Source organism: Palaemon carinicauda, chromosome 9 (genome assembly GCF_036898095.1).
Source record: "Palaemon carinicauda isolate YSFRI2023 chromosome 9, ASM3689809v2, whole genome shotgun sequence".
Taxonomy (NCBI): Eukaryota; Metazoa; Arthropoda; class Malacostraca; order Decapoda; family Palaemonidae; genus Palaemon; species Palaemon carinicauda.
Window position 1 is genome coordinate 145,695,343 of NC_090733.1, and position 15,062 is coordinate 145,710,404.

At 49.1% G+C, this 15,062-nt stretch overlaps 1 protein-coding gene across 1 annotated transcript in view; it reads left to right on the forward strand.

Moving 5' to 3' along the window:
* The window catches only part of Srp19 (signal recognition particle 19), a 42,686-nt gene that overhangs the window by 14,308 nt on the left and 13,316 nt on the right, over positions 1-15,062 (forward strand). Inside the window, exon 3 of the mRNA XM_068380612.1 lies at positions 8,976-9,035. Coding sequence (XP_068236713.1) covers positions 8,976-9,035 — 60 coding nt within the window. The remainder of the gene's footprint in view (positions 1-8,975; positions 9,036-15,062) is intronic.

The window sequence follows — 15,062 nt, forward strand, 5'->3', positions numbered from 1 at the left end:
CCAGCCTCAGAGATGTAACCGGCAATCTGGGACAGCTACTTTTGGATTCTGTAAGGGCACTTGACCACTACCTTAAATGTACATAAACAACTTAACTTCACATGCAGCTCCTCTTCCTCAAAACAAGGAGAGTGAAGAAGGTGACTAAATACAATCTTCTCTTGACTGAACCCATTCACTAAGCTCATTGCATGCACCAGATGGAGCTTGTGGTAAAAAAAATTGTGATGGCAGGGGAGTAGCTATGACCGTGTCATCCCATAAGAATACCTCTGTAACGCAAGTGCGTGGAAACATCTGACGATGTTTACTGCCCATTACCTGTGGGTTAGACTGACAGATCGCAAGACACCTTTACGTTAGGACCTATGGTAATTACACAGCAGGTGGTATATCTGTCTCTGTTCCTTTCACAGAACATTTTAGCATCAGATCGAGGTGCACGAGGTGTAAAGGAACCGTTGCTCTGCACTACTAAAATTGGTCCGAGTTCTTGGTAACCCAGGATGAGTTTCTAACCAGTTGGAAGATGTCTTCCTCCCCCCTAAGGATGAGTCCTATGTAAAGGACGAAGGTTTGTATATGTACAGTACTGGGACAAATGACAAATTTAGAGATAAATTGTACTTTTTCTAACTATACAAACCTGAGTCGTCCTCTGATAGTTTCCTGCCATCACCAACCCCCCTAGAAAGCACCAGCTGTAATGAGAGTGACTACTCAGTGAGCAAGTAGAGGGGCAGGGCTTCCCTGCTTCGGGATAGGTAATTACGGCTTCCTGTTAACACCTTGTTATAAAAGTTTGAAATGCCATGTTCTCTCTCCTATATAAAGGAATCAAGTTTGTGGTTAGGAAAAATACAATTGTTCCGTAACCGAAATACAAACCACGCTATTTACAAAGGGTTATTACTTTTAGCGTAGCTGAAATGGCGAGCCATTAGAATTTAACGAGGGTGTATTACCCCCGCGCTAGTTAGCGGGGGGGTAGGGGAGTGGTAGCTAGCTACCCCTCCTCCCCCTCACACACAGGTGAATACTCACTTTCACTTTTGGCTCGGACTGTGACAGACGTCTCTGTCTTGGTCCTCGCTTGGCAGCCATTGTCTGTTTTGTCTTTACTTAATCGCTTACTTTTCTTTTACTCAATATATATGTAAACATGTTTTCATGTTTGTATATATATTTGAGTATAGAAATAAGTAAGTTTCCTTTTCAGACGTGTGTGTGTAGTGTACGATATGTACGTGGAGGCCTCGGCAGTTAGGCCACCACGGCCTAATTTTATGGGTTGCGATCGAGTTTGACTTCGGTCTTTCTCTCTCTCTCTCTCTTGAGGTCGTTCACCCTTTTACTATGTTTTACTACTCCCTTGTAGCTTCCTTCCCGTGTGGGTGGGGTTGCTACGCCGTACATTTTGTTTCAATTAGTTTATGAATCTAATTGTAGTTGTTAATTTTTCAGCTTGTAGAACGATTCCTTTCGGGGTTTTCGTTTTTTTCTTTAGTGTTCATTCATTTTTAAATTACATAATTACATAGTTACATAATTATAATTGTTATAATTCTGTTTTGGTTACAGCTCTCCTTCCGCGAGTGTAAGTGGTTGTGAGGGCACGTGCCTGTTGTGTAATTCTTGTTCCTTTTCCTCGGGATTCCTCTTCGGAGCCTTCCCGGGGGAATGAATGTGTACTAATATTATTTGTTTTTATTTTTTTACAGTTACCGATCTAGTTCGTTTCTGTAATATAGCAACGGTGTGAGCTGTCTGGTTGAGTCCTGGGGATTCGGCTGTTGCTGCCTCCCCCCTTGTATTGTCGTCAGGGGCGTGTCTCCTTCTACTGGTAGTACTCCCGTGTCGACGGACAGCTCTCCAGTTCATTTTAGAACAGTCAGGAGGCTTGCCTCCTTGGGCGGATAACTTTCCTTCCGAGGGAAGTTTTTTCCTGTCCAGGCTTGAGCTTTTCCTCTTTTGGGGGGTTCTTCTCTTGCCTTTTTTTCGTGCGACTATGCTCTTGGTGCTGAGCGGTCGCACCTGCAGTTTCGCTCAAGGGGCTGGGCAACTGCAGGAGCTCCTCTTCGGAGGATTGCCCCTTTTAGGTCACTGGCTGACCAGTCTCTTCCACGAAGTGTTTCTCTTTCGTTCGCGAGAGAGTACACTCATAGAGACTCCTCTTCGGAGGTTTCTTCTGTTGCTGTTGCTGTTGGCCTCCCTCGCCGTAAGGCCCTCCGTCCGCCTCGTCGTAAGGGCCTCTCATCTCCCTATAAGGGTGCTTGAGGCGCCTTTTTGAATCTCCGTTTGCAGCCTACAACTTCTTTTTCTCGATCTTCCGTCTTGGTGCAGATGGACAGCAGTCTAATCTCGTCTTCCGACGGGCAACGGTCTTCCCGACGGACAACGGTCTTCCCGACGGACAGCGGTCTTCCGACGGACATCAGTCTCCCGGCGGACAACGATCCCTTCGGGGCTAAGGGTTGCCCCCACGGGGGTTCTTCCCTTGCGTGTCAGGGTTTCCCTGCGCGCCCTTCTGTTCGTCAGCGCTCTCCTGTTCGTCAGCGCTTTCAAGATGAACTTCCCTGCGGTTCCTGTTACGTGCCCTGTGCGCCCACGTTCGCCCTCGCGATCTAGAACTTCGGTTCAGGTCGGGGTCAAGGACTCTTCTTCTTTGCACAGGCTTCCACGCGTAGCCTTCTGCTCGTCAGCGATCATCAGCTCGTCAGCGATCATCAGCTCGCCAGCGATCGTCAGCTCGTCAGCGATCATCAGCTCGCCAGCGATCTCCGGATCGCCCACGTGTGTTACAGCTGGCACGCCAACGTTCTCCAACACTTCTGAAGGAACATGGTTCGCCAGCTACTAGCTCAACTGCGGATGCTGATCGCCATCGCGCGACCCTCAACTGCGGATGCTGATCGCCATCGCGCGACCCTCAACTGCGGATGCTGATCGCCATCGCGCGACCCTCAACTGCAGATGCTGATCGCCATCGCGCGACCCTCAACTGCGGATGCTGATCGCCATCGCGCGACCCTCAACTGCAGATGCTGATCGCCATCGCGCGACCCTCAACTGCGGATGCTGATCGCCATCGCGCGACCCTCAACTGCAGATGCTGATCGCCATCGCGCGACCCTCAACTGCGGATGCTGATCGTTATCGCACAACCCTGAACGATCGCCCTCTTGCGGATGCTGATCACCATCGCACCCTTTCACGCGATTATTCACCTGCGCATGCTGCTCGCCATCGCACAACCCTGAACGATTGCCCGCTTACGCATGCTGCTCCTCATCGCACAACCCTGAACGATCGCCCTCTTGCGGATGCTGATCACCATCGCACCCTTTCACGCGATCATTCACCTGCGCATGCTGCTCGCCATCGCACAACCCTGAACGATTGCCCGCTTACGCATGCTGCTCCTCATCGCACCACCCTGAACGATCGCCCTCTTGCGGATGCTGATCACCATCGCACCCTTTCACGCGATCATTCACCTGCGCATGCTGCTCGCCATCGCACAACCCTGAACGATTGCCCGCTTACGCATGCTGCTCCTCATCGCACCACCCTGAACGATCGCCCTCCTGCGGATGCTGATCACCATCGCACCCTTTCACGCGATCATTCACCTGCGCATGCTGCTCGCCATCGCACAACCCTGCACGATTGCCCGCTTACGCATGCTGCTCCTCATCGCACAACCCTGAACGCTCGCCCTCTTGCGGATGCTGATCACCATCGCACCCTATCACGCGATCATTCACCTACACATGCTGCTCGCCATCGCTTACCGCCAGCGATCTTCTTCACCTACGCGGCAGCACGATCCCTCGCCGTCACGCCCATTCGCCTGCGCGCCCGCGCGATCGCTCGCCCGCGCGACCGCTCGCCTGCGCGCCCTCGCGACCGCTCGCCTGCGCGCCCGCGCGACCACTCGCCTGTGCGCCCGCGCGACCATTCGCCTTTGCGCGACTGTTCGCCCTCGCGCGACCATAGTTCGCGGCGAATTCCACAGCCGGTGGTAGCAGCAGGGACGCGTGCTCCTAGGCGGCACTCGGGATCACCTCCATCCAAGCACAGGTTGGTAGTGCAGGACGAAGACAGGTCAGTACAGCATTCTTCCCACCTTCTTTTCAGGCAGGAACCGTCGTGTCCTCTCCAAAGGATCGCCCGATCCCTTTCACCTTAGCGAGGATTTCGGACTCTGTGTCCTTGGAGCAGCAGACATGGTTTGATCCGCTGGCACGGGCGTTAATGAGGTTTATGAAACCAGCACTCACCGGCCAGGGTAACAAACCAGCGGCTGTCTCTCCTACGCTGAAGAGAAAGAGAGGAGTGGACTTCGTGGTGACTTCCCCCAGGGCGAAGTTGGTTCCCAAGAGGTCGGTCTCGAGGGTCCCCTCTCCTGCACGAGTACTCTCTCCTTCTCCCGCCCTGGAAGGATTTTTGGCGGGGGGGCTTTCCGTTGAAGATTTCTCCATCGGACAAGGGGTGACTGCTTACCTCTTCCTCTGGGAGCTTACCAGGTTCTTTCCCTCCTCGGTTACGGCCCGAGGTTTGGTTCAAGGAAGCTACAGGAAGATCAAGGGTACTTTCCTCCTCTCGAGCTCAGGCACCTTGGCCTTTCGTCGTTAAGTATCTACTTGCGGACAAGCTCGATGTTGTACCATTTGGACGCGCTGACTGAAGGCTTCATTCGGGTGTCTCATCTGTGGAGGTCAACGACCTCAGACACCCTTCCATCCTTGAGAAGAGTTTTGTCTTTGCCCAAGGACAGAGACTTAGACGTCTGCTGTGCGGAGTAAATCGACTTCCGGTTTCACTCCTCCAAGGCGCTTTCTTCCAGACTCTGCAGGGCTCCAGCTCCCTTTTCTTTCAACCACGTCGGCCTAAGTTATCGGCTACGACAACTGGGACAAGGTGTCCAATTGCAGTTTCCTCCTGTCAGGAACAGATGGCACGGGAGACTCCCCCGGGGGGGCATAGTCCTAAAAGGAGTTCACGAACTCTAGGATTGCAGGTTTTTTCGCTGGGAGGATGCTTAAGGTTACTCATCCGAATGACAGCTTCCCGATGCCCATTCCCGCACAATCTCTGTGAGTAGCCAAGGATATCGCGCCTGCCGTCTCTGTCAGCGAATTCAGTGTCTCTGAACCTCTATGCCATAGCATCAGCAGAGTTGCCCGGTTGGGCAGAATGATCCATACCTTAGGCGAAGGTCTTCCTTAGGATCATCGACGGCTTCACCCCCGGCCCCCTCAGTCGATCCTTTCTTGTAAGGAAGGATCTGAGAGGGGATGTCCATAGTCGACCTCTCAGCCCTGATCAAGTTTGTCGAACAAACTTCGGCCAGCGTAGACCAGCAGAATCGATCAGACTGGTAACGAGGCGACAGGACTCCTTTAACCCTGGATCGGAAGGACGGGTACTTTCAGTTTCCATTCCATCCATCTTCCAGGGTACTCGTCGTATTCAGCCTAAACTGCAAGTATTCCTGCTTATGATGCAGTGTGGCTATCCCGCCGGGGCATAGCAGGTTTGTTTCCCCAGAGAACTCTCCCTGCCTTCCTCTTGGCCGCTCAGGTGCAGACTTCCGCCTCCTCTGCTGTTTGGAGGGCTGGTCAACTCCGGTAGGCTCGGGTTTCGACCTTCTTCAGCGCCGGGAAAAGCTTCCGAATGCTGACCATGAGTGTGGGCTCATGGTATTTTGCTTGGAGCCTTCTCTTCCTCTGCCTCAACATCTGGAGTATCTGGCCATGATATTGAGTCAACCGCCTTACCACGTTGGAAACCCCGCTTCTCGTCCGTCCAGCGAGGTTAAGCAACGTCGGTACTTGGATGGGTGACCACCTGGGGACGCCAGATTCTGTTACCACATCCTCCGAGCCTTCCTTTCGGTTCACCGTGGCAAGACTGAGGAGAGTCGCAGTACCTGTTCTCAGTCAAGCAGAGTTTTCAGCCCTACCTTGGAACGTTTCCTAGTTCTTCTTTCCTCATTGACCCGTTTATAGTCCGAACGGTCGCCTCAGGATAAGTTCCATGTGGGGCGATCCAAGTTCCGGTGGCTTCAGGCAATGTTTAACCGGACTCCCTGGCCCTATGGGACCAGCGGAACTATTAAACCTACAATGGGTGTTGACCTATGGAGCCTCTTGATGGTAGTGGATATTCTCGTCCTTTCCCCACATTCTTGATGCGGTTCTCGGACTCGTCAAAGGAAAGGGGGGGGGGCATGTTCCGGTCCAGGCCTATGGTCAAGACCTGAAGGATACCTCTCCATCATTCAGGCAGGCTTAAGGGCCTTAGTCTGGCCCCTCTTCAGATCCTACCGCTCCTGCCAAGTCGCCCCGTTGCGTGTCGACTTCATGCTAACCAGCAGGGGACGCATTTTCACACCTTCACATCTTGCAGTAGAGATATCGGGATGATTGAGATTCTCTCAATTCCACCATCGGCTCTCTCATTCCAGGCAGGGGAATGTTTCTCTCAGACTTTCCGAGCAGAGCCTCATAGAGAGAGTGTACCTAGGGGTCTTTGACCTTGGGTAACCAGCAAGTGCTGGTCTGGGGGACCTGATCGCGACAGCTTGGAACCTCAAGCTTCCGCTAGTTTTCCCCCCAGTCTCAGACCCCGAGAGACTGGCAAGATGCATTCCGGTGATGGTGGGACAACTTCGACGCCTGCGTCTTCCCTCCTTTTTGTCTGCGGACAATGGGTCTCAACAAAACCAGGTTGTCTGTCAACCTTTCAATGGGAGAGCTCCACTGGGACTATGTGCAGAACGGTTTCTGGACCCTCTGCTTCCCCTGACGGAACTCCCGGGAGAGCTTCTCCCACGGCGCAGACTACTCAAGCAACCGCACTGCGACATCTCTCCCGAACCGGGGCGTCGCTTCGGCTTCATGCCTGGAGACACTACGCTTCCTCCTCTAGAAGAGACAACCCGCTACAGTCGCGGTACGGAGGTCGCGTCATCTGCGATAGTCATCCACAGGGGTCTCCCAGGCAAAGTGAAGAGTCTAAGGTGGTTGGTGCCGTGGGAGATATACCTCTTCCCGTGAGGCCTCTTCTCCAGCAATAACGGTCTTATTGCCTTTCGGCGGGAGGAAACTCCTTTCCGCTCTTGGCAATGAAGCCTGTCGCTCAGCCTTTCCCTGACCTTCAGGCTTAAAGGAATAACTTTTTCCTGCCCGCTGGATCTATCCTCGCTCATGCGAAGCTACGATCGTCCCTGCCCTAGTCGGAGGAAGACCTCCAACTTGGAGCATGGCTCGGACTTTTAGTCCTTTAAGAGATCTTCTCAAGACCCTTTTACGACAGGCCTCGGATTGTATTCCGCCCTGGGTCTTCTGCTCACTCTGGCCACGGCCAGTGTGTAAGCAATCTTCTTGGTCTCTTACTACTCCCCCCCTTTCTAAGGAAGAGGGGAAGGCAACATTCAGGCTCGCTCCTGAGTTGTTGGCTAGACTCAGAATCTGTGGGTCCCGACCCTTCGGTCCGATTCATTCAAGATTTTGAGTCTCCATTCTGTGTCTGATGTCCCAAGACCTTCTCTTTCTTGCCAGTACAGGAATCGAGAGGTTAGCGCTGGGAACAGCTGCAGTTTGGCCTCAGTTGCAGCCGATTTGGGAACACAAGGAGGACATGGGGGGAGAGTCACCAGTATACCTCTTCAGCCCGGACTCAAGGACATTCATCTCGACCTGTCTTCAGACCCTCCCCCGTCACGTCGCCCTACAGCACGATGTTGGATACATCGCAACGTCCCTCGCCTTCGAGTAATACTACTCTGTGACGCAGGTGCTACAAGCTGGAGTCTGGAAGCGTCTGATGACCTTCGCAGCCCGCTTCCTGCAGGGCGTGACCCACAGGAGTCTCGATACGTTTTCTATCGCTCTGTGGTGGCTACACAACAGCTGGTCTAACCTCAGGCTCCTTTTTGGACAGGTAGCAGAAGGTTGAGGGCATTGTTATCAGGTTTTAGTCTGCATGAACGAAAGAAGTATGTCTGGCCCTTACTTCTTTCTTCATCATCCCCTCTACGGGGAAGCAGCATCCTGGTCTCTGCATAGCTGACCTCGAACCTCTGCAGGTAAACCATGCTTCCTTGTGTTCCGAGTATTGAGTCAATACTGTCGCGTCCCCCATACCCTGACGAGGTGGTATTGGGAACGTCTTAACCCAGAGTTCCTTCTGGAACTCCAGGTCAACTGCCTAAGACGGGTCACACTTCTTCCTTCACACACAAGCTTACGTAGGCCACATGGTTCCTTGCGGTGCAAGGAACTTGTGAGGTGCAGGGACTCCTTTTCTCGAGTGCGACTCACTCGGATTCTGAGTCCCCGGGTAAAGCCAAAGCCAGTATGGCTGGGGACTTTCCACCCTTCCTAAGGGATAAGTCACCCTTTGTAAATAGCGTGGTTTGTATTTCGGTTACGGAACAAATGACAAATTCGAAGATAATTTGTATTTTTCCTAACCATACAAACCTTAGCTATTTACACATATTTGCCCGCCAGCCCTGTCCCCCAAGACAAGTCCTACCTCTAAGTGAAAGTGAGTATTCACCTGTGTGTGAGGGGGAGGAGGGGTAGCTAGCTACCACTCCCCTACCCCCCCGCTAACTAGCGCGGGGGTAATACACCCTCGTTAAATTCTAATGGCTCGCCATTTCAGCTACGCTAAAAGTAATAACCCTTTGTAAATAGCTAAGGTTTGTATGGTTAGGAAAAATACAAATTATCTTCGAATTTGTCATATTATCTCCAGATTTGTCATTAATAGATTATTTTACGCTATAAATTGTTTTATTTCTGGTCCTAGGAAAAATAGTTTTGGATGGAAGGTTAACTCATTATCAGATATAGAAAATTACAAAGCTCAGTACATTGCCACCCGTTATCTTCTAAAATTATTTTGCACATATATAAGGGCTTTCAGATATCATAATTATGATACTGAATTTGTTACAGGCTGTGTCTGCGCCAACTATAAAAGAAATGATGGATGTTCTCTCTACCACCGGACTTCAGGTAATTACAGGTTTCATTTCATACTATAACAGTTTACACTACTGTATTTGCTATACAGTAGATTACCTTTTGTTTACTTTGTTTATTTCATAGAATTTGTCTTGTGACTGGCAGTGAGGCCAGGCAGGCCCTCCAGCACATTTTTTTCTCTGAGCATTGTTTATAGATAAAGGTATGTAATAACAGAATTCCTTCAACATTTATATGATTTTAAGACATGTTATACAGTATTTCATATTCTCTTGAAATCTATTCCATAGGTCATCCGTTAATTTGACCAAAAAGAATCCACTATGTTTCCCCTATGACAATGAAAAGGCTAAATTTGTTGTTTACAAAAAATATTTAAAGGCAAGAATATTTAGAACATTATTAGCACAGTACTATAATTATTTTTTGTTTGTATTGAGGTTGAAGGTTTAGTAGTCTATAGAAAAATAATTCATATTCTATACTACTGTACATGCATAAAATTAGCACTACTGTATTGATTAGACTGTTGTACTGGTGTAAAATTTGTAGTAATGATCATATAACCATTTTTCAATATTAATCTTACCCGATAATCATGTAGCTGTCAACTCTGTTGCCGACAGAAATCTACGGTCGGGATACGCCAGCGATCGCTATACAGGTGGGGGTGAACGCCACAGCGCCATCTGTGGTCAGGTACTCTAGTACTTCTTGTCAACACCACCTCAATTTTTCCTCTGTCGTGCCTCCGGCTAGACCTACATGGATACGCTGTTGATTCTGGAGTTATTGCTCACGATTTGGTGATGTATTTGCTCTAGAGTTTAGCCTTCGCTATTCAGGAAGCTATATCATTAGCTTAGCAAGTTTTTGGAATTAATTTGATTTAATTTTTGATTTAATTTTGGTACGAAGAGAGTATGAACTCTCTTTCACTTTTAAATGGCCGACCCTTCCCTTAGACGGAAGGGTTGGTGTCGAAGAGAGTATAGACTCTCTTAATTTTGCTTAACAAAGTTATAGATTTATTTTATATCTCTCCGCCTTTTATAGGCCTCTTTGATTAACTTCCTTTTATTATAAACTTATTAAAATTAATTTTTATATTTGTTTATATTCGACCTTTCCTAATAGTAGGCGGTCTTTTCTTGGAACCGAAGTTAATTAACTTTGAGCCCGTCATTTCGTTTTTACCTGTTAACATATTATGCTATTTTAATGTTTTTGAAAGAATTTCTTTGATAGTCTTGTACTGTTTTCAAAGTTGAACTAACGTTTTGTTTTGTCTCTGCAGTTGTTGACGTTCAGAACGTTCAACTTGCGCTCTATCGTTACGATAGAGAGAGAGTCTATCACGGTGTCACGTTGCAGTAAGAGTAAACCGATTCTAGCGTTTTGTTCATTCTTTCTTAGCTTAAATGGTTCTATTCTAATAAAGGAACTTTTTATTTGGGAAACCTTTCAGTTTTTTTCCTTTAACAATAATATGTTTTAACGATATATATAATTGGGCTCTTCTCTCAGGTGCTAAGTCAAGAGAGAGAGAGAGAGAGAGATGGAGAGAGAGGAGGATAAACGTTTCGTTCAAGCGGGTAACGTTGTTATCGTTTTTGCTCTTCTCCCTAGTCTCTTTAGGGGAAGAAGGTAAACGTTTCTAGAGTTTTATTCTTGTTCTCAGACTTTATGCGGTGAGAGATTTTAAACGTAGTTTATTTGATCTAGTGTTTAATCTCTTTTCCAGCCACTGAATTATTTATCTTTCATTATGTTTTTCTGTTACATTGTAATACTGTTTTCGCAATTACTAACTTTTAATGAAGGATAGAATTGCGTGTTTCAGGTACAAACCACTTAAAGTTTCGAGTTCAGTGAAATAAGTGCAAACAGAAAATCAAAAGTGATAAAGTGATAAGCGCATAGTGTCTCAGTGTTGCGTTCGAGGGTTCGTCTGTTCGTGCCAGTTGTTCGCCTAGTCTGGGACCTCTTACAAGCTCCCAAGCCCAGGGGAGAAGTAATGTCGAAGGACTTATGGGTTCAGCAGGCCTTGATCGACGAACAGACGTTTCCCTCCGTGGTTTCGGGTGTAACCAACTCACGTAGCCGACGTGATCACCCCACCCACACAAAGACGAGAGAGCCCATTTATTCCTCGTCTGCGGAAGAGGTTTCTCGCAGAAACCATGGACCAAATCTTGCAGCTTTTAAGTGCAAGTCGGTCCCTTCCGCGCAAGTCCAACTCCTAGGTGGTGCCATTAGCACTGGGTCAGTTCGGACTTGCTGCAGTACGACAACTGCACACCTCCCAGAGAGGCAAGGTGGTATCGCAACAGACAGTAACTCCGTCCGTTGCCGCACCAGCTGTTTTAGACCCTCAGTTTCAACGGACAGTAGCTCCGTTTGTTGTTGTCTTTCTTAAACTCTAGTGGTCTATGCTGCTGACAATGCAGTCTCAGCTTGCGGTGTTGATGCAGGAGTTTCAGGCAGAGAAGGTTAACACACCTCCTCCTGCGAGCGCTCCTCCACCTCTACGCAGTCCAGCCTGCCAGACGTATGATGTTGAGGTTCCTCAAGCTACCTCCATGCGTGAGCTGCCGCATTGGGAGTTGCCAGATACCAGCTCTGTGCAGCAACCTCCACTTTCCTTGAGGCAGGAGCCTCTTGCCACGCGGCAACCTCCTCAACACTTGAGGCAGGAGCCTTATGCTTTGCAGCAACCTCCTCTACCCTTGAGGTAGGAGCCTCTTGCGTTGCGACTACCTCCTCCATCCTCGAGGCAGCTACCTCTTGCGGTGCGACAACCTCCACCATCCTCGAGGCAGCAACCTCAACTCCACCTCTGCGCAGTCCACCCTGCCAGACGTATGATGTTGAGGTTCCTCAACCTACCTCCACGCGTGAGCTGCCGCATTGGGAGTTGCCAGATACCAGCGCTATGCAGCAACCTCTTGCGTTGCGGCAACCTCCACCATCCTTGAGGCAGCAACCTCAACTCTTGCGGCAGCCACCTCCACTATTGAGGCAAGAACCTCAACTCTTGAATGGGCTCTCGTGGCATGGTTGGTTTCGACCTGGCCTTTCATTAGAAGGGGCTAGCGTTCGATCCCAAGTATGAGGTAGAAATTTATTTCTATTTGAACACGATGTTGTGTTGATATTTATCCATATTGACTCATTAGGGGTAATTTGAATGAATTACTACCAATTGTGTCACGTGGTGGCCCGGGGTAATCTGGTAAAACTCGCTGGTAAAGAGACTGATGTCTCACCAGGTAAATCCTCGGACAGCTAGATTAGTGTCAGGTTCAGATTTTTTTAAAAAAATCCTCCTCTACCCATGAGGCAGCCTCATGCTTATGAGGAGCCTCATGCTATGCGGCATCCTCCTCAAACCATGAGGCAAAAGCCTCATGCTATGCGGCAACCGCCTCAACCCATGAGGCAGGAGCCTCATACTATGCGGCATCCTCCTCAACGCATGCGGCATAAGCCTCATCCCTTGCAGCTTGAGCCTCATCCCATGCAGCATGAGTCTGATACCATGCAGCATGAGCCTCATCCCATGCAGCATGAGCCTCATCCCATGCAGCATAAGCCGCACGCCATGCAACATGCTCTGCTTACCTTACAGCATGCTCTACATACAGCATGCTCTGCATACCTTACCGCATGCTTCTCAGTCACACATCTTTGGTTGTTGCCAACTCACTAGACTGTCAAGCAGTTTCATAACGTTGCCTTCTAGTCTGCTGCTTTTGCACCAGTGAAACCCTCACTGAGAGAACTTAGCTTTTCTCGGATATGGTTCCTGTAGATGAGAAAGTGCTATTCTCCCTCCTTCTGATTTTCCCTTGAGGACTCTGTCATTTGGAGAGGAGCCTTTAGCTGCTTAGCCTCCTATGGACTTTTATTTAAGCATAGCATGCTTCCAGGGAGGGTAATGGTTCCACTTCAGTCGCTAACCCCGTCTGTTACCACACCTGCTCCCATAGACCTTGAGCTGTGTTGCAAGACATGCAGTCCAAGCTTAGTCCTTGTTAGAGGATTTTTTGTTTACGGAGTCAGTGTGTCACTGGGAAGACGTTCAACAACCAGCAGAAGTGTCTTGTTGTGACGCAGTGCGGCAACCTCAGCAACCCGATAAGGAGTTGTCTGTACGACCCAGACAGTCTAGACAGCTTCGGGTTGTCACTGTACTTCCTCGCTTCCCCATGGTTGACAGTTCACAGACTGTGCAGCAGTACCATGATCTTGTGTCCGGCTCCATCAGACGACTAGCTTTTAAGAGCTCCCACAAGTCGTCGCTGTCTGGAGATTCTCAGATGGACTATGGATCTGACCAAGGAACTGGGCCTCCTGGTCAATTTTGAGGAGTCCCAGCTCGTCCCATCCCAGACCATTGTCTACCTGGGTATGGATCTTCAGAGTCGAGCTTTTCGGGCTTTTCCGTCGGCCCCAAAGATATACTAAGCCCTAGATTGCATCCAGAGCATGCTGAGAAGGAACCGATGCTCAGTCAGGTAGTGGATGAGTCTAACAGGGACACTTTCATCGCTGGCACTGTTCATCGAGTTAGGGAGACCCCACCTCCCCCCCTTCAGTATCATCTAGCGGCTCACTGGATAAAGGACATGACGCTAGAGACGATCTCAGTTCCTGTTTCCGAAGAGAGGAGGTCTACTCTCACGTGGTGAAAGAACAGTTGTTCCGTAACCGAAATACAAACCACGCTATTTACAAAGGGTTATTACTTTTAGCGTAGCTGAAATGGCGAGCCTTTAGAATTTAACGAGGGTGTATTACCCCCGCGCTAGTTAGCGGGGGGTAGGGGAGTGGTAGCTAGCTACCCCTCCTCCCCCCCACACACAGGTGAATACTCACTTTCACTTTTGGCTCGGACTGTGACAGACGTCTCTGTCTTGGTCCTCGCTTGGCAGCCATTGTCTGTTTTGTCTTTACTTAATCGCTTACTTTTCTTTTACTCAATATATATGTAAACATGTTTTCATGTTTGTATATATATTTGAGTATAGAAATAAGTAAGTTTCCTTTTCAGATGTGTGTGTGTAGTGTACGATATCTACGTGGAGGCCTCGGCAGTTAGGCCACCACGGCCTAATTTATGGGTTGCGATCGAGTTTGACTTCGGTCTTTCTCTCTCTCTCTCTCTTGAGGTCGTTCACCCTTTTACTATGTTTTACTACGCCCTTGTAGCTTCCTTCCCGTGTGGGTGGGGTTGCTACGCCGTACATTTTGTCTCAATTAGTTTATGAATCTAATTGTAGTTGTTAATTTTTCAGCTTGTAGAACGATTCCTTTCGGGGTTTTCGTTTTTTTCTTTAGTGTTCATTCATTTTTAAATTACATAATTACATAGTTACATAATTATAATTGTTATAATTCTGTTTTGGTTACAGCTCTCCTTCCGCGAGTGTAAGTGGTTGTGAGGGCACGTGCCTGTTGTGTAATTCTTGTTCCTTTTCCTCGGGATTCCTCTTCGGAGCCTTCCCGGGGGAATGAATGTGTACTAATATTATTTGTTTTATTTTTTTACAGTTACCGATCTAGTTCGTTTCTGTAATATAGCAACGGTGTGAGCTGTCTGGTTGAGTCCTGGGGATTCGGCTGTTGCTGCCTCCCCCCTTGTATTGTCGTCAGGGGCGTGTCTCCTTCTACTGGTAGTACTCCCGTGTCGACGGACAGCTCTCCAGTTCATTTTAGAACAGTCAGGAGGCTTGCCTCCTTGGGCGGATAACTTTCCTTCCGAGGGAAGTTTTTTCCTGTCCAGGCTTGAGCTTTTCCTCTTTTGGGGGGTTCTTCTCTTGCCTTTTTTTCGTGCGACTATGCTCTTGGTGCTGAGTGGTCGCACCTGCAGTTTCGCTCAAGGGGCTGGGCAACTGCAGGAGCTCCTCTTCGGAGGATTGCCCCTTTTAGGTCACTGGCTGACCAGTCTCTTCCACGAAGTGTTTCTCTTTCGTTCGCGAGAGAGTACACTCATAGAGACTCCTCTTCGGAGGTTTCTTCTGTTGCTGTTGCTGTGGGCCTCCCTCGCCGTAA